Source organism: Strix uralensis, chromosome 6 (genome assembly GCF_047716275.1).
Source record: "Strix uralensis isolate ZFMK-TIS-50842 chromosome 6, bStrUra1, whole genome shotgun sequence".
Taxonomy (NCBI): Eukaryota; Metazoa; Chordata; class Aves; order Strigiformes; family Strigidae; genus Strix; species Strix uralensis.
Window position 1 is genome coordinate 34,449,476 of NC_133977.1, and position 25,799 is coordinate 34,475,274.

Sequence of the window (25,799 nt, forward strand, 5' to 3'; positions counted from 1 at the left end):
GGTGAGTGGGAGTTGGTTTTGATCAGAGCAGTGGAACAACCTGATTGCATGTGTATCCTGGTAATCTCTACAGCCACATACAGTGTTCTCTACCACTGGCCTGCAAACTTGTCATTTAAGCTGAAAGACACTACTTTTTTTAGCTGTATGACATTAACAAACCCATATGCACAAAGCTGCAATCACAGAGAGCAGCTTGTCCAGCATTCTCAAAGGAGACTCAGCTGCACTAACTACCCAGTTCCCACCAAAAGCAATCACAGAAAATTGGTGCCAGACTTACAACAATAAAATTTTAGCTTCATTAAAATTAATAATATTTGTGGTTCCAACCTCTGAGTGAAAGCTGGGTGCTGATGCAACCAGTCTCTGCACACTTGCATCTAAACTCTGCACAAGTTTTCACATAAAAATCTCTGGAGTTGTTAAAAAAACACTTACACCACTGGGCAGCAACATAAGAAAGCCTTGGTACTGAGAAAAAATAATGTTTAATAGGAAAAGTTAATCTGCACATATAAAAACCAAAACACAAAATATAACATGGAATTAAATGATGCTTAAATGAACTTAACCTATAAATATATGTACATATTTGTGCATATATATATTTTATATATATATAGGGAAATGTTAATGCTAGTTGATAGATAATGCACACTCATTAAAGTACAGTAAAATGTGGATTCTTTTACAGACAGATTTATTGAGTGTATGTAAGAAATGAAAAAAAAAAACAAAAACAAAAACAACCTTGAGATCATTCAATCAGAACATGAAGAGTACAAGAGAAAAAAAATGCTAACACTTTCCACAGGAGCTGAGAATGTAAAATCAGTGTAGTTGTGCAAGATGCAGAACAACAGCATTTGAAGATATTGTTTCTTGTCATTATATTGGGAAGGAAGGTTGCATAAAAGGTCAGAGAAGTCCCATTGTCTCACACAACGCATGTCAACAGAGATCTGAACAGAATGCTTTCAGATAGGAAATACTGGGGGGTTGAGGCGGGGAAAGAGACTGTATCTGATATAGTAAAGAGAAACAGCTTAGGTTCTCATGAAGAACAGTTTTCATCTGCCCAAAGCTATGCAGGCTGCCTGTAGCGGAAATGGCATGAGCACAAATACAGACAAAGCTCTGGGTGCTGATATTTTTCAGCATCACACATATTGCCTGGACCATCTTTCAGAAGAATTGAAAACCGGCAGGGTTTAAATCCTGGTGTACCCACTCCCTTGCCAATGTACTGGCCTCCTGAAAGAAGTCTAATGTTTATTGGAGCCCGTTAGTTCTTTTAAAAGTCCTCTTCTTCTCCCTACCCTCTGCTTCATTTTTCCCTTATTTCAGAGAGTTGTCCGTGATCTCTTTCAAGCAGGCATCTTCCTTTAGAAAATTTTCAGAGAATCTGGGGTTATGGTCTTTGTTGTCTCTTCTGCTGAAGTAACTGCATTGGTGAGAAGCTGTGAAACTCTTTGGCCTGACCCACTGTCACGGTGGTTGTCCATCCTTCCACCACTCTGGCCGCTTAGTATCTGCTCTGCGTCCTAAAGCCCCCAGGCTCCCGTGATATTTCGTACTACAGAGAATTTGGACAAGAAAAGAAAGAAAGAAAGAAAGGGTAGCTCTGGGTCAGAAAGCTCCTTCCTCAGAATAGATCAGCATGTAGCACACTGCACATGAAAGCCCTCTGTGACACACCAGCCCTCAAGTAAAACCAAACAGGCAGATTTTAATCAGTGAAAAGTTGACCTCTTCGGAAAGTTAGAAATGCCAAAATCCACGTGAATCTGGTCAATCAACTAACTAAATAGATGTTTTTCTTCTCTTAATTGGCAGCTTTTTAAAAGCAGGGGTTTTTTTTAAACATCAGGTTTCTGTGTTGCTTCTATCACGGTTTACGCCTCAGTTCTGCAAAACACATAAATGTATTACAATTAAACAGATTTTCTTCACTAAATAGGGGTATTTTCTTGCACCACAGAGGTGGAGCTAAAATGTCATTTAAATGAGATTCGAATGGACAGTGTGTTTCCTATTTACTTGATGCATGCAGAACCCAGCAAATCAATCATATCACAGCATAGCACTTCTCTTGCCCCTGCTCCCTCTGCAGCTCCCTTGCTGCAGAATTCAAGGATAAAACAGGCAGCTTTTTCAGAACACACCTTCCAGCTAATGACACGCCCCTGCTGAACAGACTCTCCTGGGCTACATCAGTGCAAAAGCTGTGCTAGCTTTTTCATGGCACTTTAGCCCTTTCCAGCTGCAGAGGCTCTTGCAGTGAACTAGGCAGTGGCAGAGCGGGTGGGAGGACACCGACTCTCTGGGCAGGTGTGCCAGCTTAAGATGAATGTGAATCTTGCATGAGGCTGCAACTGGGAAGGGCCACTGCAGCACCTATTGACACTACAACTGGCTTAAAAGAAGCACAGATTGTAACAACCTGTGCCACCTGCATGCACGCCTGTGCCGAACGAGGTGTTCGGTCAATGCCAACAAATGTCCTACAACACAGTAGACCATTGGGTAGCCAAAGTGTTGCTTTGACCCTTGCTTTTCACATATGCCTCCTGCGACTCAAGGATAACTACTGGGGCTTTGGAAAAGTTTTTATAAGATGACTGCTGATCTCTAAATTAAGTGAAATTTTTTCAGCTGCAGCTATAGTTGTTTATACCACTTTAGCCTTCTAGATCAAGGGAGGATGGACAGAGTGGAGTTTAGGTTCCAACAACGTCTGTAGCCCACAGCACTACAGTTCAGGAATGCCATAGGCCTGTGTGAAACACTTACCAAATCATCATAATCCCTTTCCGGAAAACGACCTCTATTTGCAGAACGCATCTCATATGGGTTGTTTGGCTGATAACCTGGGTTTGCATGGCCAGAAGTGGTCTGGACTCTGGGGAACATTGTGGACTGTCTATCATCAGCATTTGGGTTGGAATATCCTGTTTTTATCAGGCTCTTCTTCTCTGGATCACGTTTGTGTTTGGCTCTTCAGAGGAAATGAAAGAACAAAGGGGGGTTTAACAGACCTTTTAGTGTGCCTTACTTACCAAGTCCAACTAATCGAGTTGTCCACTCCCACCTCATTTTGAATGCACAGTCCTGTTCTGAAACATGCAACATATTTTTCTAGCACACCTATTGCAAACCCCTTGTTATCCATGGTAGAGTACAAAGTCTGGCATCTCTTATCACAGATGGGGCTAAGCTGCTAAGAGAGACAAAGGGGGACTTTGGCCTCTTTCCACCAGTTCCGAGCATGAAGGAGTTTCCTTAATCACCACTAGCTCTAACTGACTATTCAGAGGAAGAAATGAGGCATTCATTAGGACCAGTTAAGAAAAGTTGCCCTCGTGCCTGCAGACAAAGCTGGACACTCAAATGATGCATTTGAATTGTCTGTGATCACAAGTCCATACATTGCATGCACTCTTGGCACCAGTTTGTGCAGCTGCTGGCGAGCTGTGCCTGCTATGGGCAGTCTTGTAGGCACCTTTACCTGGGCAGCGCTGAGAGCAAAGGCAGAGGAGCTCCTTGAGTGTTTCTGTATTTGTTGTGTGGAGAGAAGCGAGGAGGTGCAACTGCAATTGGGAATTTGCCAGTACACCAAGAATAGCAGGCTTTAAAGAGATGCTTAGCTGGAAATGCCACCTGTATTGAGCTGAAAGGGGCATGCCAGACCTTGAGCTGAAGTGCTAGCAGGGAAAGCTGCAGAGGGTCTAAATTTGGGCCACACAGTCTTCTGATATCAGCATCCTTCTTCAGTCTTATTCAGATGCCATACAAGCACTGGCTAGAGCAGGATTAGGATTACTGGGTCAGGTGTGTATTTTGAAGACTTGGCTGAAGCTTTTATAGTTGAATTCACAGCAAGAGAATAAATACTTCTGGGAAGACCACATAGGCAAAACCAAATTCTAATGGCTACATGACTTAAATGAACTTGTCTACCCAACTAGGCATGCAACCACATTCACAGCCCTGCTCCTCTCTGAGTTTCTGCTTAGTTCTCTACGAAAATGTAACAATGCAGCTTTTACTCAATTGTAAGAAATACTCTTACCTTACTGAAACAACAGAGACTGCTATCACTAAGCTCAGGATAATGGCTCCAAACACTGTACCCACTATTATAAGGATGAGTTCTCTATCTGGAAAAAAAACACACCACAAACAAATATCAGTTGAAAACTTGTGGTAAATATTGAAAACCAAGCCCTGTCACTGTCCTCTTGCTATTAAAGAAAGGAAAGCAAGAACAGAAAGAGAGGAAGGAAGGGAAAAGAAGGGAGGGAGGGAGGGAGGGAGGAAGGAAGGAAGGAAGGAAGGAAGGAGGGAAGGAAGGAAGGAAGGAAGGAAGGAATGTTGGTTATTCATTCCCACTCCTGGTGCTGTCTCAGTACAACTGTTTGTGGACACAGAACGATGTAAGTTAAGGAACTGATCTGCATTAAAGACCGTCTCTTCTGGATGGCTATTTTGATCCCAGTTTAGGTTCTTAATCCCATGCACTGAATGTCTTCAGACATAATTATAGCTGAGGGACAGGAACAACTGAGAGGGTGTAGGGGTTGCTTAAGCTAGTATTGCTGTTAAAATATGTAGTTAGGTGTCAGATAGGCTCTTTCTGTGCCCTAGGCACATAAGGCACACTGATTTGAGGTGTCTATTATGTGGCACTATGAACACTGCATAAATATCCCATATCTGAATAAATGTTTGGCAAGAAATATTCATTTTCACTGATCTTGCTGCAGAACCAGAATGACTAAGGAGGAAGACATGAATTCTGCACATCTTCCTTCAGCTGTGAATGAAATTGCTACTAAAACCTAGTCTTAGCTCTGCGTAGCCATGGTAAGTTAAAAAAAAAAAATAAAAAAGTTGCTTCCTGCAGGGCATAATTTCAAGATAAGAGTGTGAAGAGTAAGACAGCCTTTTGAGCTACCCAACCTTACTGGTGGTACCTACTTGAAGATCCCAGTCTGGGTTTATGAGTTTACCATTTAGTACACTGAGTGCGTGTACTGGAGATACACAGCATGAAACCACCAACTGTGCCATTACCAGCAGAAAATCCAGCACATTTAATCACAGGAGCATACATTGACACAACAGGGAATATGATTTCTTGAAAGGACATTACGCTAAACACGTGTGTGAAGTATCTTTGGCTATTGCTCAGCAAACTTTTTACATCAGTACCCACCAAGTGCCATATGGAGAAGATAAGGCTATTAATGGAGTTTATTATTAGGGGGTCCCAAATCCATGTTTAAATTCACAACGTGTTGATTTTGTGCCAATTTAACATTTTCTTTTGCTTTATGAAAAAGGCCTTAAAATTTCCAAAACGTTCTCTAGAAAAATATGTTGCATGTGATGAAAAATGTTGTTCCTGCCAAACATTTACACCTGGCAAGATTCACTGTGCTGCACTACAGCTACCATTAGCCAATCCCCAAAACTTTTAGGCAAAACTGGAAGAAAACCCTTGAAGATCTCATTAGCTGCAGACACAGGTATGTTAAACATGTATAAGAATGCAGCAGTGTGAGACCCCAAAGGGCCATATGAGGATGTACCTTTTGCTCAAAAAAAGCCAAAGGAATTGTGAGAAGTGAAGAACCATAACTGTTTGTTTTTCAACCTGCCTTTGACTGTGTTAGATGTTCTGAGTTTAGGCACATGCAAATATTAGAAGGCATGAGAAATGTCCTCTCCTAATTTATATGATGGTGGAAACTGGAGAAAGTGTAGTGAACAGCTGCAAAACCGACTCAGAAAAGGCAAAAAAGCTTTAGAAGGCCTGTCTGGTTAGCTTGTCCAGATGATTACAATTATGGGATAACAGTCTGGGCCACCATCTCTTCACCAGTATAGAGTACTAGATACTATGCAGTGCTTTAAAGGTAAAGGACAAACAAGAACCAGTAGTTGGATATTAAAGCAGAAATGTTTCACATGAGAGTAATCCACTGACGTTTCAATAGAGGGAGTGATTAACTACAGGAGAAACTAATGCATTAGTGCTGCTGAGTTCAGCACTGCATGTCTTTAGATGAGGACTAAATGCTTTTCTGTCAAATAACCTGTGTTTGAGTAAAAACTACTGAGCTTAATGTAGAGGTCATCAGAGGAAATGTTACTGTCTATCTGAACATGATTTTCAAGAAGGGTTTTTCCTTCCAGGACAATAGTTGAATTTAATCACTTTTTTCTAATATTTTCCTGCTATCAATACAGGATGGTGGCACCCCTAAAGGTTACTACTTGTTAATTTTGTTATCTCAGGCAGATTAAATATTACCAGATATTTTTCCATGCTATAATTAAATATCAGAAATTCTTGTACTTACTATTATTGCAGTTGTCCCCAGAGTAGCCCACTGGACAACTACATGAGAGAAAAAATAAAAAAGCGGAAAGAAAGAAAAAAAAGGTAATGTGATTAAGCAGGTGATCAAAAAACAATAGTATATTTCCACTTTTTATCAACAGTTTCCCTGCAAGGTGTGTTTATTACAGATTTCCTCTTTAATGTTGTCTTAATATTGAATTATTTCATTTCATTGTTAAGAGTAAAACAATCTGAGATTTTCAGAGTGATTGGTGAGCTGGGCACTAAAAATTTCAGGTTCACAGTCTGAAAAATGTTAAAAGGGCCTAATTTCTGCAAACAACTAAGCTCTACACCTCTGAGCCACTCTGAATTGCTACACACTGTCTTTATCAAAAGCCTCAGTATAAGGTCTACAAGGACTGGCAGCTCTTTGTCTTCCCCCTGTACTAGTTTATTTAAAATATATTGACTTTATGGTAAGGAGTGTTCAGTGTGTAGCAGCAGTAACTACAAAAAGAGCTGAATTAATGGATATGGGGAGTAAGGTCTTTCTGCTTATCCATGGGAGCAGCACACAACCAGTCACCTGCTCAGCTTCACCAGCAAACGACATTGCTCTGTTCTGATCCTGAGACAACAGAAATACCCACGGAGAGGAAACCAAGACGAAATACCATAGGTCTGAAAGTTATCAAGAAACAGAGTCCCCACTGATATCAGTGGAAACTTTCCAGGGATTTGAGGCAAGTCTGGCTCTAATGCCTGTTGCTTACTAAATGCTTCAGCATACCAGTTCCTATGGCTCAATTACTCTGGAAGAATAGTTTATGTTTATGTGGGCAATCCACAAAATAAACATGAAGTAGTTTATCCTCTTCACTGACTCACAGATGACCTTGGATCTCCTTGACTTTCCTCTGAGGTATTATGAGTGCACACCAATGGCTAATGCCAAGCAGTTAAAATGCCATAACTTGTGACACCAGGCAAATTTGTCCACCTGCTAAGCAGCTCAGGCACTTCCCTGATTCACACAGTTGCAGCCTGTTCTTGTAGACTGAGGGTGACCTCCTGTTCTTCTCCCCTATCTTTGCCTAGAACACAGGAACACAAGAAAAATCTGAGTACTCACGCTACACATTTTTCATCCTTCTTTTCAAAGTTAGTCATGCATTTGCATGTTGGAATCCCTTTTTCTTTTGCACAGTATTTGTTTTCTTCTGCAGAACAGTCTTCACTGCAATCTATATTTTCAGAGGGAAAAAATACAGAGTGAATTGAAGATAACCCCCCAAAAAATCAACATTGGAGAAAATCTCCCCTTTCTTTTTTTTTTTTTTTTTATTGCACCGTAAACACACACAACTTTGTTGTGCTTCAGAGCAACAGAATGGTTTTCTTAGGGCTATACCTATATAGAACAGATACTGAAATACAAAAGCACAAGATCAGAAGTAAACGGTCTTTGTTTAAAACCATCCAGCTTCATCAGACCGGAAATCTGGCTAAGCTGCATCTTACATAGGCAAGCAATGACCTACAGTTTGATCTCACAGCAGGTGATTTGTATTGCAACTGATCTAAAACTGGATCAGATTTAGACAGGTTAGGGTCCACAAAGGCCCACACTGGATCACATCTCACTGGCCTCTGTTGTAGCCAGCTACCTAATTTTATCATGAGTGTTTGCAATATTTGTTTTTTTTCTTAAAATCTCATAACTTAGACTTTTTTTCTGTAGTGTGAGAATTTTAGTTTTCATAAGAAGAAAATAAGGTACATCTCAGGGCTGTGAAGGATAGCTAAAAATATAAACAGAATACTCATTAAAAGGTTCAAAACTAGCAAGCAAATAAAACCTCAACAACCAACAGTTCCTAAAAATCACACAAATTGTTCTTCCCAGAAAGACCTATCTAAACACAGTCCTAGAACTACCAACAAGGGACAGAGCTTTAACAGATTGTTGTAGTGCATCATGAGACTTCCAGTTCTGTCAGCATCCCCATAGCTGTCTGCAGGTAACATGTGGAATTTATTCCCAAAATACGTCCTAGCAAAGAAGGCTGTGAATACAGAATTCAATTTGTTCCATATTTTACCTATTTAGATTTCAATTCTTACCAAGAGTTTAACAATGCATTTGAAGAGTTGCCCACTCACTGGTTTCAGTGATAATTTTCTCAGCCTTTAGTATTTTATTCTACTGGAGTAGAATTATGGATGTGTTTAAAGTGAAACATGAGAAGGTGTTTCTATGGCTTTCTTAATAAGACACACATTTCCTGGTTTTTAGAGGTCAGCACATTTGTGGAGCACCCTTTTCAAAAACAGACTGAGACAGGGAATAATCATGTCAGCCTTTCAGAGATAGATAAAGTAGCAAGGTTCTTACCTGAACAAGAACGATCATCCCATTCTGTCCTTGAGAAACCATCTATGCATATGCATTTTGGAAACATACTTTCTTGACAGGTTGTAGTTTGAAGGTCACAATTAAAAACGGCACAATAGGTTGTAGCTTTAAAAAAGAAACAACCAGGAAACAAACCTGAGTACTAATAATATCATTTCATAGAAAGCAGTGCACTTGCTCAGTAAATCATAAACCAACTATTTAGCAACTCCGAAAAAAAACCTTAAGTCCTTTTTTTGAGACATCAATACTGCAGGCATTTGGACTAACCCTTTCTTTTCCCTTGCTCTTTACCAATTAAGGTCCTGTTTCCATCACATCTTCTGACCTTCTGTTTCTCAGCCTCTTACAACTGCCTCCAAACATTCCTTCCCTCCAGTCCATGAAGAGGGAACTTCTACTCATAAGTTCACATTCTGAACACTGACTTTATGACTCACCTTAAAAAAACTGTAGAAAAATGCCAGCACTATTCCCTTAGTTTTTTCTGCAACTGAACTGTGAGGCCCAGATCCCATACAGTTCTACATAGATATAAATATTTATGGGCATGCAGCTCATTTCACAAGCAATATTATTATGCTGTTTGCCCAGCATGTTGCTCTTTAGATCCATGTCCCAGTGGTGGGAATGGTTTACAAACTTCAGTGGGTGGGATGGAGTGGAGGAATGTGATTGCGCTGGTGCTTTGTGAGCTCTCAGGATTTTTCTATTTTGCCTTCACATTTAGGACCAGCACACAGAAAATATCATGGCTGAGGAGGATACAGTCACCTTCAGAGACCAAATTCAGGCTATAAGCCATGAAATGGACTCCTTTAATTATTAGCTACGCCTTTCGTGAAAGCTGATTTCAGAATACGAGCATATTTTTTAAAAAAAGATTAAAAAATCCGTATTTTATTTAGAAAATCATTCTCTAAGTATTACACTTTCAGTAACGCAAGACTTTACTGGTTTATACCAATGAATCACTCAGCTCAGTAGCTAATCAGTGAGGCCTCATTTCAATTACCATGGTTAATTATGGACGAAGAAGTCTAAGGAGAGTTTCATCCTATTTTGCCAGTAAAATACTGGCTTATTCTCAGAAGCAAAATATATGTCTGTATATATTTTGTCCTGATTTTTCCATCCACTTAGCACTCAGCATGTTAAAATCAACATGATATTACATACTTGGGAATAAGTATTTTCCTTTTCTTCTTTAGACAGGAAGTAGAAAGCCTTAACAAGGCAAAAAAGCCCAACACTGAATGATTGAGTCTTCAAAATTACCTAAGATTGAATATTCAGCTCCTTAAAATCAACAAGGTTTATGCTCTGATGGGCTTTGCTGCACACAGAAATGTTCTAACCAGCTTTGACGATAGGAACCTCTGCTTCCATAGTGAGGAATCACATACCTCTGTACAGAGAGACATAGGACGACTCTTTTATTGCATTACTTATTGCAGAATTAACTCTCTCTTGGTTTACAGCTGAGTTCTCCATAAACAGGTTTGTCACTGTTACACTAATTGAAGAAGCTCTGACTTCTTCTAGAGGTCTGAAAAGTACAGATAACATCATTTTAAAGTTGCATATAATCCATATGGATAGCAAGCTAGATGCAAAGACAAGAGATTTCTGCCAAACCTGCCTCTCTCCCCTAGCTTCTCTCATCCCACAATGTAGCTAGTTGCTAAGACACCTGAAAATAAATTCAAGTCTTGTTTAGGAATACATTAATGACCATCTTTCCAGTAGATCCAGATGTAAGTAGGTAGCTGGCAAGCAAAAGCTGTTGGATTCAATGCTAACAACATCACTCCTTTGTGTGCTGTTGTCATGCAACTAGTATTTTTTTACTGGGCTAACCTCAAGCCAGCTGCAGTGTGGAGGACCTCATCTGTTAGACCCTAACTTTTACATGCTTGCATCAGCCTGAGGCATCATCCAGGCCTGACGTGGAGAACCCATCCTGAAGTATGGTGAGGATAACTTAGGGTACAACCACAAGGAACTCAGAAGGGTCTCTCTGCAATGTAGATGTATCTATGATAACTGCATGCTAGCTGGGTTGGGTTCAGCTGGACAGGAATCTCCCTGGGGTGAGGTAGAGAACAGCAGTGACTACCCTCTTCTTCAGCTGAACTTCATGCTGCTGGGATAGGCACACAAATACCTTTAAGTGGTAGATTGCTGTAGTGCCTTAAGATGTTACTGTGCCCCATGTGTTGGTCACAACCACTCTGCTGAAGTTACTGCCCTCACAACTTGGCTAGAACAAGAGTCTGCTTAACTGCTTAATCCACGGGGTTTGCTGAAAAGGTTTACACTGCTGTGTGTGCTAGCATGACAGGTTTTGCTTATTGTGGGTTAGGGAGCACTCACAAAGAAGCTGTCAGAGCTCTGGGGACAGTGACCTGTAAGAGATGTGGATGGGAAGAGAGGGACATCTTACAGTGTCCACCTAGATCAGCAAAACACCTATGCTCACAGCTACAGTCACAACAACCCATTTAATAACATCTTTACTCAGCCTGCCATCAGGAGAGACCAGCAAATGCACAATGAGATGCAGTGGCTTTCTGTACTGAGGGTGTTTCTTACATTAAACTGGGACTCCAAGTTGGACCTGTTCATAGCAACCTTGGAGTTAACTGTTACAGTTTCAGAGATATGTCAGAGATCAAGGGACTGTTAGTTATAGCACAGTGCTATATCATGGTGCTAAAAATGGGACTGTGGAGCTGTCTCAGCCAGCCCACTTCACAGACATACTGGAAATCCATGGGGTAAAAATGGGGTCAGCATCCCAGAAACTTTAAAAATACAGAAAGAATGTCCTCCTTTAACAGGAGGCATACTGAACTGAACTCATCTCATATCCTTTCCTGAACTGAGTACTCCATGGGAAACAGATTAAAATGGGATGTGTGGGAAGCATATACTGTGCAAAGACCAAACTAGCAAACTTACTGAATTTTCACGATGACAGTCTGTCCAAAGCCTGCTAAATCTTTGAAGGCATTCTTAAACTATAAAAGATAAATGAAGTGGAGTTAAAGGCAAGCAGAAATATAGATCAAATTCACATGAACCACTGAGGCTTCAGCTGTAAATCTTTCATCCATAACATGCTACTATAGGCACAAATAAAGCAAGCTGATCTGTCACATCCACTGTGAAAAATATTGCAGAAGAGGAGTGGTGGGTTGGTGCTGTAGAACAGGGAATATGGGAGAGCAGTGGAGGGATGGGGACACGTGAATTGAATGAGTGTTAGGCAGTGCATTAGGGTTGACTGGCTCGACGACTACAGATACTCCCTTGCAGACACATCGCTTAGAAGGGCGTATCCACATTACCAACCTACATACAAATAGAGGGAAGAGGGAGAAGTAGGCACCCTTACAGATGCCATGTGTCCCTAAGCTGCAGTGAAGTGGGATTGTCAGGGTTGATCTTGTGGGGAGAAGCACAGAACTGATGAAAGCACTGAGGATTGGCTGGGGTCAGTAGAAAAGTCACCGCTCTCCCTCATGCTATCCCAAGCAGGGAACAAGTGGTGGAGGCAGCTGACACACAAGCAGAAGGATCCATGAGAAAAGGATAAGATATCTAAGTCAACTGAAATGAATGATAAACTATTCTTCTTTATAATAAAATAAAAATATTCTATGCTATTTTCACTTTTGCATACTATTACATTTCTATTCTAATGCTGCATATCATGCACTTCTGTAGCTGTCATGAAAAAACGTTGGACAAAAAAATCGAGGAAAATATTTTTTAATATTCTGGAGGGACAATTTTTGGCTACTTTCTGATAAAACATTCATAGAAAGAATAACATGAATAATTTGATAACCATTTTTGATTAATTCTGATTAATATTTGGTGGATGTTTTTTGATCAGCTGTCTGGTAGAGTTGCATACATCTTCTTCCTTATTTCCAGAAAGTGACATAAGCAAATCCACTTGTTTCAATACGATTGTATAAATTAAACTGTTCATCTTATTTCTTCAGGAAATCCATTACTACATTTTATCTATAATCACAGAATGCTCAAAATGTGTAATATCCATTTCATTAATAGATATAAAATACTGATACTGGTATGCTTATGGAAGACACTTATTATTTAGGTATTTAGACACAGCTGGACAGCCATTCTGAAAAGTTTGTGCTGTGTGGAAATGACAGCTTTCTTTAAAAAAAATAAAATTGTTCATTTTTACTCATACCACTGAGTATTACTTAGCCCTCAGCAAACAGTGGAGATCAGAAACTAAATGGGTTAGAAAACTTCACTCAGCCCCATGGTTTCTGGGAATGGTGAAAGATACAGACCAATTTATGTGAGAACATCCCAGAATAGAAGTGGCACTAAAAACGTGGATATTACTTATTTCAGGTACATCCGTCCCTTCATTTCAATGCATGGACTCATCTGAGGGCAAAATTCAAGTCTTTTATGAATAGGTCTAAACTACGGTGAAGCATTCTTTGAAAGAAGTAGATTTCTCAAGTGGAACTGTTCTAGGCTCCACATTAAAGGCAGTGTGTGTCCCCTCTGTCTGCATGACATTCAGGATAGCATTAAATATATAGAAAAATAAAAAACATCATCACTCACAAATGTTGTTATATTTTGGAACACTTCTTCATACTGCACAGAATTTACATTTTGAATACTATTACTGTAAAATCCTTTCAGTGTAATGACCCCTGGATATATTTTCCCTGGAATGAGAACAGAGAATATTAATCAATTAGAAAGCATTCAAGTATGTTGGGCTTCACCTTAGAGTTCTCCAGCCTTCAGAGATGGGGAAATACAATGCAGAAATCAGTCAGTGTTATTTTTCATATACCGGAGGAATCAGTAGGGGAAAAATGTTTGCTCAATCAGTTCAGCCACAATGGGGGACATACTTTGGCTACCTGGGAAGCAGGCAGAATCCTGGTTTCAACCAAACTGGCCAGACTATGAAACTGAATAATGTTAAACTGTAAGCATGGCCTGAAGCTAACACAGGACTCCATCTGAGGTGTCACAGCATTTAGTGAGAAAATACCTGTATTAAGGACTCCAAATCTGCAGCCACTAAGCAACTAACATGGTTCACCATATCTGAGAAAGAAATTCAGTGTCAACCTACTTTTTAGGCTCAGAAGCAAATTTGAGAATCCTGCTTGCAGGTACTTAAATAAGAAGCCCCTTTTGCTAACATGCTTGGCTTTCAGCAGCATCTTAGAGATGCATTTCAACAGGACTCTAATGAGTGTTTAGCAAAAAGGAGTATCAAGCCAGTTGTTCAGAGGTCTTCATGGGTTTGGGCCTTTTAAAATCCTGGCTGTTAATATTGATGTGAGGTTGACATTTGCATTTTTTCCTGCTTTTCACTAGTTTAATCTCCAGCACACCTGACAGAGAACTCACCTTCTTTTCCTAGCACATTAACCTCTTTGGCTGTTACTGTTTTGTGAGATAACAATCTAGGTCATTGTAGCAGTGGCTGTCTGCAAAGCAAGGCATTATTCAGAAGTCACTTTCCCAGACTGATTATGTTTTCAGTTATAACACGAGAACAGGGATATGGGAAGAAAAATTCACCTGAGCAGTTATTTGTGAAGTAACTAAAACTATAAATTGCCTTTCTGCAACTCACCTTTATGACAATCCTCATTGCTATAGTAGAATCCATACTGGCACAGGCAGGTAAAAGTGCTATTTAAAGCAACACATGTAGCCAGTTGTCCTCCACAAGGGTCTGGCTCGCACAACTCTGCTGATACAAAGATGAAAGATATTGACATCAGGATTTCTAAGAAATTGCAATAGCCAGTTCATATATAAAGTAGTTCATATATCAAATAGTTCATATACACTTCTGAATAAAGGAAATTACCAGGTAGAGTATAGATGCAATTAAAGAGCACATGGCTATGTCTTGCTTGCTTAATGGCTATATAGTAACTGTTTTTCCTAAACAATTCAACAAGATAGCACAGTGAGGATGCAGAGTAATGCTGAAATTCATCACCTGTCTTACTGAGCATTCACAATTAAACTCTATTTAATACAACTAAACCTAAAACAAACAAAAAACTATATTGAGGTTTGCCAAAATTGGTGACTAAGTTAGAAAAATTCAGACTACAATGGCCTGGGTGTCCTTAATACTGCACTGGTATGTACTTGCCTTATTATAATACAGTGTCATGGTAGGGTCCTTTACTGCAGACACATCAATAAAATGAAGGCTCCCAAGATAATCATCATAGTATGTATACCTCAATAGACATCAGAGTATGCCACTAAGGAATTTGTTGCAGGGCTTACAGCTGTCACCATAATATGACTAACTATATTAACCGGCCACTATACCATGCTTCTACAGCAGTTAAACTTCATGGATTTGTGCTGACTGCTACCTTCTACTTACTTGCAGGAGTTGTTGCTGAAAAGAACGTTGTGTTCATTTCTGGAAAAGGGAAGATAACTTCATATGTCAGCCCTATTAGTGCCTTGGTTACACTGAGGCCACTGAAGGCAGCATGATATGATGCCTCAAAAACTTTCCCAAACTTTCTTCTACCTTGCCCTGTACTCTAGCCAGTGCCTTGCCCTTATATCCTGCAACCTGTTGCTCAGTGTAATTAACCCTGCATGCCTGTCTGTGGTATTTCTTCTCTGGCAACCTCTCTCTCCACTTGATTTGTCCTCTCCCTGCCAATTTTCTCCGTCCAAAAGCTCTGCAGGCTCTGCACATCTCTCCCTCTCCACAATGCCAAGCTAATAATTGCTAGTCCAAGACAAGGGCAAGGTTCTCGTTTCTGCCCTCACAGGATCTTCAGTGTTTCCAGAGCATCCTGTGGCTTAAGCCTCTGTCCTGAGCCAACCCAAGTCCTCTTTGACTCCAACATGTTTAAACACTTGGAAGACTAGTAGCACTACAGGAAAACTTCCAGCTAATACTTCCTTGAAAATCATCTTGTGAGACGCTAGCCTGGATGCATGCACAGAAATAAGAAAAAGAAAACTCTTCAAAAGATGAGATAACAAATCCATCAGTAGAAAGAAATTTAGGGAGCAGTGGAAAGGAAAAGATTTAATGAACTTACATCGGCTAGAGGGCACATCTCCAGATATTCTTTTTCCAGAGCTCCTACAATTGTTTTTATGGAGGAAGAGCCCACATGCAGAAAGCAACAAGGCTTGAGAAATAATCTCCAACACTTTCCCCTTGTGGCGAAGGCCAGCAGGGAAGAGTGGAGGGGAAAAACAGAACTGACAGGAGTCACTTTGTATCGTCTGGAACATCCCACAGGGATGGGGGCTTGTCAGGGCATGGAGATTTCCGTGGAGGGATCTCTCCATGGTCCCCGGCCATGGCCCCTGGCACTCAGCCCCATGCTGGTGTGTGCCCCAGCTCCCTCCCTGCCCATGCTCCAAGCAGCCACAGGAACAACTCCCTGCAGGGCCCAGTCATGGGCTTGCCCTGAGCACCTCCTCTGCAGGGATCCTCTTGCACTCTGGACTGGTGTGGCAAGCAAAGGCACCAAGTAGGAAAAGAGCAGCCACTCCAAATCTTCCCCAAGACCTTCCCCTTGCACTAAAGGCCAGCAGGGAAAGAGGGAAGAGGAGTGGAGAGGATTGAGAACCTTGATCTGGGCACCTATGTCTCCTCTGGGAGAGGAACTCAGAGAAACCTGGAAAGGGGAACTCATCCTTGCCTGTGGGGCCTGCAGCGCTGTCTGACACTGAGTTACTCCAGTTCATCCTCAGAAGGGGCTGACTGAGGGATTTTGCTTCTTACCTGTAGTTCCTGGGGTTGTGGTCACAGGTGTGTCACTAGTTGCTTCAGTGTTGTCTGCTGATGAACAGAAAAGGAGATGGTGGCACTGCTTAGTGGTGTGTGTTGGAAAAGTTTTGACAAACTCTGTGTGTGCAGGACAACCTCTGAGTAGGGAAGGGGGCACCTGCATAGGGCTGAGCAGCCAAATTCCTGTTCAAACTTACTCTGCCTTTGGGCTTTCCCTGGCCATGATGCCTCTGTAGTTTGACGTGCCCATGGTCGCTTTCCCCAGATCCCAGGACTAGAGCACATGTCCCACAGAGACAGTGTATTGCCCCCAGCTAAGCTGCACCCACTGGCCACAGCTACCTCAGTCATGGGCACACGTGTGTCTCCCTGCAGCAAAGCTCCCTCGGCCTCCCCAAAGCAGAACCATACGGCTGGGATCGGCTGCCAGAGCAAGTCAAGGGGTGCCATCAGACTGTGTACAGCTCACACACCCTCCGCTCCCCCACAATGGCCTTCACCTCCCCACAATCATTGAGGGGAAAGTCTGAGGCAGCTGGTCTTTCCAGATGGTGGGCAGGTGTGATGGGAAAGCGGGATACTGGCAGGAAGGATGAACTTTTCCAAGCACACCGTGGAGGAACAGCTGAGTGCATAGGGAGCATTCTCCTCCTCAGGGTGAACCCAGTAGGAGCTTTGAGCCACCTGGATGGGGCCCTCCAGTGGCACACTGGGACAGGGGGCTTGGCCATGTATGGAGGATTCCTAGAAGGGATCGCTCCGTGGTCCCTGGCCATGGCCCCTGGCACTCAGCCCCATGCTGATGTGTGCCCCAGCTCCCTCCCTGCCCATGCTCCAAGCAGCCACAGGAACAACTCCCTGCAGGGCCCGGTCATGGCTTGCACTCTGGACTAGTGTGGCAAGCAAAGGCACCAAGCAGGAAAAGAGCAGCCACTCCAAATCTTCACCAAGACCTTCCCCTTGCACTAAAGGCCAGCAGGGAAAGAGGGAAGAGGAGTGGAGAGGATTGAGAACCTTGATCTGGGCATCTTTGTCTCCCCTGAGAGAGGAACTCAGAGAAATCTGGGAAGGGGAACTCATCCCTGCCTGTGGGGCCTGCAGCACTGTCTGGCACTGAGTTACACCAGTTCATCCTCAGAAGGGGCTGACTGAGGGATTTTGCTTCTTACCTGTAGTTCCTGGGGTTGTGGTCACAGGTGTGTCACTAGTTGCTTCAGTGTTGTTTGCTGATGAACAGAAGAGGAGATGGTGGCACTGCTTAGTGGTGTGTGTTGGAAAAGTTTTGACAAACTCTGTGTGTGCAGGACAACCTCTGAGTAGGGAAGGGGGCACCTGCATAGGGCTGAGCAGCCAAATTCCTGTTCAAACTTACTCTGCCTTTGGGCTTTCCCTGGCCATGATGCCTCTGTAGTTTGACGTGCCCATGGTCGCTTTCCCCAGATCCCAGGACTAGAGCACATGTCCCACAGAGACAGTGTATTGCCCCCAGCTCAGCTGCACCCACTGGCCACAGCTACCTCAGTCATGGGCACACGTGTGTCTCCCTGCAGCAAAGCTCCCTCGGCCTCCCCAAAGCAGAACCACACGGCTGGGACCGGTTGACAGAACAAGTCGAGGGGTGCCATCAGACTGCGTACAGCTCACACACCCTCCGCTCCCCCACAATGGCCTTCACCTCCCCACAATCATTGAGGGGAAAGTCTGAGGCAGCTGGTCTTTCCAGATGGTGGGCAGGTGTGATGGGAAAGCGGGGTACTGGCAGGAAGGATGAACTTTTCTAAGCACACCATGGAGGAACAGCTGAGGGCGTAGGCAGCATTCCCCTCCACAGAATGACATTGGCAGGAGCTTTGATCTACCTGAAGGAGCCCCCCCAGTACCACACTGGGACAGGGGGCTTGGCCATGTATGGAGGATTCCTGGGAGGGATCTCTCCATGGTCCCAGGCATGGCCCCTGACACTCAGCCCCATGCTGGTGTGTGCCCCAGCTCCCTCCCTGCCCATGCTCCAAGCAGCCACAGGAACAACTCCCTGCAGGGCCCAGTCATGGGCTTGCCCTGAGCACCTCCTCTGCAGGGATCCTCTTGCACTCTGGACCGGTGTGGCAAGCAAAGGCACCAAGCAGGAAAAGAGCAGCCACTCCAAATCTTCCCCAAGACCTTCCCCTTGCACTAAAGGCCAACAGGAAAGAGGGAAGAGGAGTGGAGAGGATTGAGAACCTTGATCTGGGCACCTTTGTCTCCCCTGAGAGAGAAAATCAGAGAAACCTGGGAAGCGGGACTCGTCCCTGCCTGTGGGGCCTGCAGCGCTCTCTGGCACTGAGTTACTCCAATCTGTCTGCAGAAGGGGCTGACTGAGGGATTTTGCTTCTTACCTGTAGTTCCTGGGGTTGTGGTCACAGGTGTGTCACTAGTTGCTTCAGTGTTGTTTGCTGATGAACAGAAGAGGAGATGGTGGCACTGCTTAGTGGTGTGTGTTGGAAAAGTTTTGGCAAACTCTGTGTGTGCCAGAACTGGGACAGGGGACTTGGCCATGTATGGAGGATTCCTAGAAGGGATCGTTCCATGGTCCCAGCCATGGCCCCTGACACTCAGCCCCATGCTGGTGTGTGTCCCAGCTCCCTCCCTGCCCATGCTCCAAGCAGCCACAGGAACAACTCCCTGCAGGGCCCGGTCATGGGCTTGCCCTGAGCACCTCCTCTGCAGGGATCCTCTTGCACTCTGGACTGGTGTGGCAAGCAAAGGCACCAAGCAGGAAAAGAGCAGCCACTCCAAATCTTCCCCAAGACCTTCCCCTTGCACTAAAGGCCAGCAGGGAAAGAGGGAAGAGGAGTGGAGAGGATTGAGAACCTTGATCTGGGCACCTATGTCTCCTCTGGGAGAAGAACTCAGAGAAACCTGGAAAGGGGAACTCATCCCTGCCTGTGGGGCCTGCAGCACTGTCTGACACTGAGTTACTCCAGTTCATCCTCAGAAGGGGCTGACTGAGGGATTTTGCTTCTTACCTGTAGTTCCTGGGGTTGTCGTCACAGGTGTGCCACTAGTTGCTTCAGCGTTGTCTGCTGATGAACAGAAGAGGAGATGGTGGCACTGCTTAGTGGTGTGTGTTGGAAAAGTTTTGACAAACTCTGTGTGTGCAGGACAACCTCTGAGTAGGGAAGGGGGCACCTGCATAGGGCTGAGCAGCCAAATTCCTGTTCAAACTTACTCTGCCTTTGGGCTTTCCCTGGCCATGATGCCTCTGTAGTTTGACGTGCCCATGGTCGCTTTCCCCAGATCCCAGGACTAGAGCACATGTCCCACAGAGACAGTGTATTGCCCCCAGCTCAGCTGCACCCACTGGCCACAGCTACCTCAGTCATGGGCACACGTGTGTCTCCCTGCAGCAAAGCTCCCTCGGCCTCCCCAAAGCAGAACCACACGGCTGGGACCGGTTGACAGAACAAGTCAAGGGGTGCCATCAGACTGCGTACAGCTCACACACCCTCCGCTCCCCCACAATGGCCTTCACCTCCCCACAATCATTGAGGGGAAAGTCTGAGGCAGCTGGTCTTTCCAGATGGTGGGCAGGTGTGATGGGAAAGCGGGGTACTGGCAGGAAGGATGAACTTTTCTAAGCACACCGTGGAGGAACAGCTGAGTGCATAGGGAGCATTCTCCTCCTCAGGGTGAATCCAGCAGGAGCTTTGAGCCACCTTAATGAGGCCCCCCAGTACCACACTAGGACAGGGGGCTTGGCCATGTATGGAGGATTCCTGGGAGGGATCGCTCCGTGGTCCCAGCCATGGCCCCTGGCACTCAGCCCCATGCTGATGTGTGCCCCAGCTCCCTCCCTGCCCATGCTCCAAGCAGCCACAGGAACAACTCCCTGCAGGGCCCAGTCATGGGCTTGCCCTGAGCACCTCCTCTGCAGGGATCCTCTTGCACTCTGGACCGGTGTGACAAGCAAAGGCACCAAGCAGGAAAAGAGCAACCACTCCAAATCTTCCCCAAGACTTTCCCCTTGCACTAAAGCCAGCAGAGAAAGAGGGAAGAGGAGTGGAGAGGGTTGAGAACCTTGATCTGGGCACCTTTGTCTCCTCTAGGAGAGGAACTCAGAGAAATTTGGGAAGGGGATCCTGTGCCTGCCTGTGGGGCTTGCAGCGCTGTCTGACACTGAGTTACTCCAGTTCGTCCTCAGAAGGGGCTGACTGAGGGATTTTGCTTCTTACCTGTAGTTCCTGGGGTTGTCGTCACAGGTGTGCCACTAGTTGCTTCAGCGTTGTCTGCTGATGAACAGAAGAGGAGATGGTGGCACTGCTTAGTGGTGTGTGTTGGAAAAGTTTTGACAAACTCTGTGTGTGCAGGACAACCTCTGAGTAGGGAAGGGGGCACCTGCATAGGGCTGAGCAGCCAAATTCCTGTTCAAACTTACTCTGCCTTTGGGCTTTCCCTGGCCATGATGCCTCTGTAGTTTGACGTGCCCATGGTCGCTTTCCCCAGATCCCAGGACTAGAGCACATGTCCCACAGAGACAGTGTATTGCCCCCAGCTCAGCTGCACCCACTGGCCACAGCTACCTCAGTCATGGGCACACGTGTGTCTCCCTGCAGCAAAGCTCCCTCGGCCTCCCCAAAGCAGAACCACACGGCTGGGACCGGTTGACAGAACAAGTCAAGGGGTGCCATCAGACTGCGTACAGCTCACACACCCTCCGCTCCCCCACAATGGCCTTCACCTCCCCACAATCATTGAGGGGAAAGTCTGAGGCAGCTGGTCTTTCCAGATGGTGGGCAGGTGTGATGGGAAAGCGGGGTGCTGGCAGAAAGGATGAACTTTTCTAAGCACACCATGGAGGAACAGCTGAGTGCATAGGGAGCATTCTCCTCCTCAGGGTGAACCCAGTAGGAGCTTTGAGCCACCTTAATGAGGCCCCCCAGTGGCACACTGGGACAGGGGGCTTGGCCATGTATGGAGGATTCCTAGAAGGGATCGCTCCGTGGTCCCTGGCCATGGCCCCTGGCACTCAGCCCCATGCTGATGTGTGTCCCAGCTCCCTCCCTGCCCATGCTCCAAGCAGCCACAGGAACAACTCCCTGCAGGGCCCGGTCATGGGCTTGCCCTGAGCACCTCCTCTGCAGGGATCCTCTTGCACTCTGGACCGGTGTGGCAACAAAGGCACCAAGCAGGAAGAGAGCAGCCACTCCAAATCTTCCCCAAGACTTTCCCCTTGCACTAAAGGCCAGCAGGGAAAGAGGGAAGAGGAGTGGAGAGGATTGAGAACCTTGATCTGGGCACTTTTGTCTCCCTTGTGAGAGGAATTCAGAGAAATCCATCAAGGGGATCTTGTCCCTGCCTGTGGGGCCTGCAGCACTGTCTGGCACTGAGTCACTCCAATGTGTCCTCAGAAGGGGCTGACTGAGAACTTTTGCTTCTTACCTCTAGTTCTTGGGTTTGTCGTCACAGTTGTGCCACTATTTTCAGCATTTTGTCCTGATGAACATAAAAGGAGATGGTGGTACTGCTTAGTGGTGTGTGTTGGAAAAGTTTTGGCAAACTCTGTGTTTGCAGGACAACCTCTGAGTAGGGAAGGGGTGACCTGCATGGGGCTGAGCAGCTGAAGCACTGGGCAGACTTGTCTTGCCTTTGGGTTGTCCTCAGGCCCAGTGCCTCACTGGTGTCTTGTTTTCCCTCATAGTCCTTCTCCCACACCCTGGCATTTGGCTCTTTCCCACCAGCAGCAGTTGTGTACCCTTCCTGCCTTTCTTCTCTAAGCTACTGCAGCATGCTGTGTTGCTGGCACACGCATGTGTCCCTGCAGGAAAGCTCCCTCCACCTGCCCAAAGCAGCACCACATGGGCAGTGCTGGCTGCCAGAGCAAGGTCAAGGGCATCCCATTCCTAGTGCATATGCTCCAGCCTGAGAGTTAGCAGAGCTCTGGCCTGGCCAGGTGTCAGTGTTGCTGCCTTCTCTTGCTACCTCAATTTGCCTTCCTCATCCCTTAAACAAGCAGTGCTTTTTGCATCATGCACCTTCAGTAGTTGCACTGATTTTAATCAGATTTACATGACATTGCACTCCACAGTTAACATGTTCACTGTGACTCTTTGGATTCTGCTCTAGACTTCAGCTGAATCCACAAAAATTACTTTCACTGCAAGAGATACATATATAGATATTTTGCAACTATGGAAGACGCTCTCAGTAGCAGCATCATTAAAAACTCTGTATGGACTCTTGCAGAGCAGCAGTGGAAGAATGACTTTGCTAACACCTTCTCCTATGCTGTAACAAATTCAAGCAGACATTGAAAGCAGAGTATTTTTATTCAAAGAATGTATATTTTGCTAAATTATCATCAGTAGTATCAATAACCTCTTTCCAGGACTACACTTCCATGCAGTTATAACAGTATACGTCAGGTTTTTTCACTCTTTTCCTTCCTTGCTATAATTCTTTCTGAATAAAGAGAAACCTGGCTGATACCAGACAATTGTTGAAGAAAATTTTCCTCACATTTTTGTTTCGGCATTACCTATTACTGTGTTTACTCTTCTGAAGTATTTTATCTATTGATTTTTAGGATGCTTATTTTATATTTAAACTGTGTCATTCTTAACTCTTGATATAAGGAATATTTTGGGGATCTTTTTGTCTAGAAGTAAGGAGAACAAATAATAAAACAGGCTTTCTGATAAATGTGTGATACTCACAAATGGCCAGTTTGGATCATATGATGTAACTTTAATCTGAATTAGTTAATATATGAGTTAGGAATAAACATATTTACTCTGAGTTAATGCCACTGCAATCATAATCTCATCTAAATCATAAACAGCATGCAGCTGGAAGACTACTGTATGTGGGGCTAAAATCCTTGGCACTAACATACTCTTATAGCTGGTATATAAAAAAAATATTGTAAATCTCAACGGACATTTGAAAAATAGGCCTCACTTTTCATGGGCTTTGAAAATCCAAAGTGAGGCAAATTTTATAAACTTTTCTTCTGATCAATAAAGCTGATTTAGAAAAGGCACATCAAAAAAGCAACACCTGAAGTAATCCATTAGTCTCCTCTAGGTGAAGGGGAAACATGAGCAAATGCTCCAGTTCTCTGCCAAGTCTTCTGTCTTCACTGGCCCCTGAGTCCTACAGGCAGCATTATTTCTTCCCCAGTCAATGTAAAGAAATGTACATTTTTTCTATAACCATGATATATGTATCTATGCTGGCCACATGCCATGGTTTTGCAGCATTGCTTGGACTGCCTTCTCAAAATGGATGTTGGGGCAGTAACCTTTTACAGAGCTAGTCCTTAGTCTACAACAACTGTTAGCCTTGTAGAGGTTCTGGCTAACAGTTGTCCAAGAGCGCCCTTTGGACTCAGGAAGAATCGTGCCCGTGATGACAGCAGAGCACATGAGCTGCAATTGAACCTTGCTGACAGGCTTGTTAAAGGTAACCTGGGCAAAGGTGGCAATTTTATGGCACTCTCTGCCTAGACCCAACCTTCTGTGTAAGGAAACAGGATGTCTTAATAGACTTAGGCATTTTGTACAGAGATTAAAAATGGACATTATGGCCGAGGTTATGGAGTAACAGAGACATCTGGCTGCTGAGCAGGGCAGGGCCTTTGCCAGTACAATTCAAACAGAGCCATCCTGCAAAGCTTTTACAATGTTTGTTTAGAATGAAAAAGGTTTCTGGGCAGGCCCATCCTGATGCAAAGTCAGCTCAAGTAAGTGAAAGACTCACATTGGTTTCAGTTGCTCTTGGGTCAAGATTTTTCACATCTTGCTGTTACCCACAAGCCTCCAAACAGAAAACCAACCAACTGACAATCTTGAAGACCTCTATGCTTATAATTCATAGCTAAAAATTAGTCTGCAGCATGTTGTAGATGTTGCTGGAAATACATATGTTCACTCACAGTAGTCAACAGAGACCCACAACAATCTGTCCCCAGTTGCAAGCTTAACAACATCAGTGAAGGTCTTAATTTGGGTCATATCTATGTAACTTTATCTCCATATTACCTGTGAGTTCCTGTCCTCTCACAGCTTCAGGTTTCCACAAAATTCTTCATATAGTTGCCTTTACTTCTGCTAATGCCTTGACTCCCTCGTATCTGTCACTGAATATCAGGGACAGGCAAGTTTGAGCAGAGGTTCTGGCCCACAACTACCAAGCTTGTCACAATGCCAGAAAAAGTAGTAAGTGGCTTAAGGAATGATGCCTGCCCTTCAGTTTGAATAGACCACCCTGCAACCCTCTGACACCCAAGTTGGTGGTGAAGTTCCCATTAATTAATTTCAACAGGAGGGAACGAATGCTCTGCGAGCCAGCTCAGGTGGCACTGGTTTCTAGACTGATTGTTTAGGACCCTCTGGTTTGAAGGCCAGTGGCAGCAGACCTTTCCCTGGGTACTGGGGTGGAACAGTCGCACCTTTTGTTATGCCTGTAATAGAGCTTGAATTACCTGGGTTTAGTGTGCAGGTCCTGAAGACTGCTCTTGGAATAGGCTAAATTAGGTTAATCACAAGCACCAGTGATTTTGCATTGTTCTGTGGACAAGGAAAACTCTTGGCTTGCAGTGACATTTTTTGTCGTTAATTAATCAAAACCTAGACATGCTGAATTGTGTATCACCACTGACCTCCAGCCTCCCAGCAGCTGCTGAAAGTACTAAGCAATCCATTCACTACCACAGAATAGCTGCCCTGATAAATCCCAAAACAGAAGATAGTGTTTCTTACCTTTCGAAAGGCTCAACACCAGGCTGAGCAACACAGCGAGGAATACGCAGCGTCTCATTGCCGCTTCTGTGGCTGCTGCTACTTGCTGCTAAACCTAAGAGAAAGTGCTTTTCTCTTCTGGCGTCAGCTCATTTAAGGTCCCAGCCACAGGTAGGGAGTTCAGCCCTGAGGTGACGTCATGGTGGCAAGCAGCAAATGATAGATCCAAGCTGTGTTTTTCTTCTTCCTCAGGCTGGGAGGAGATTTCTGGACCTGCAGTATTCTTCCTTTAAGTCATAAATGCTTGAGACCTGTTGACACAAGGAACTTACTGCTAAATAACCTGACGTGGGAACTGACAGCACACCAGCTCTCCCCTGCCAGCTCTCCATGCTGACACCTTCAGTGCAAATTAAATGGAGCGTGCTGTATAATCTGTTCTTAAAGTGGAAGAAGCTATCCCATCCCAAGGCATGCTAATTATGCCCTTGA

General features: G+C 44.3%; 1 protein-coding gene across 8 annotated transcripts; it reads right to left on the minus strand.

The window, feature by feature from the left end:
• Positions 1 to 473: 473 nt before the first annotated feature.
• Positions 474 to 25,568, minus strand: MUC13 (mucin 13, cell surface associated). 8 transcript variants are annotated; one of them, XM_074872319.1, is made up of 17 exons: positions 25,329 to 25,568; positions 22,009 to 22,062; positions 20,802 to 20,858; positions 19,596 to 19,652; positions 18,966 to 19,022; positions 17,760 to 17,816; positions 16,585 to 16,641; positions 14,434 to 14,550; positions 13,398 to 13,504; positions 11,736 to 11,794; positions 10,178 to 10,320; positions 8,751 to 8,876; positions 7,488 to 7,599; positions 6,372 to 6,409; positions 4,076 to 4,163; positions 2,797 to 3,001; positions 474 to 1,579 (listed from the first exon to the last, which is right to left on the minus strand). In XM_074872319.1, the coding sequence occupies exons 1-17, from the start codon at positions 25,384 to 25,386 to the stop codon at positions 1,529 to 1,531; spliced, it is 1,443 nt and encodes a 480-aa protein (XP_074728420.1). In that variant the 5' UTR covers positions 25,387 to 25,568; the 3' UTR covers positions 474 to 1,528. The 8 variants fall into 8 exon arrangements, with proteins under 8 accessions (XP_074728420.1, XP_074728419.1, XP_074728421.1 ...); XM_074872318.1 differs by having other exon boundaries at positions 14,434 to 14,553; XM_074872320.1 differs by having other exon boundaries at positions 474 to 1,911; positions 14,434 to 14,553.
• Positions 25,569 to 25,799: the final 231 nt, after the last annotated feature.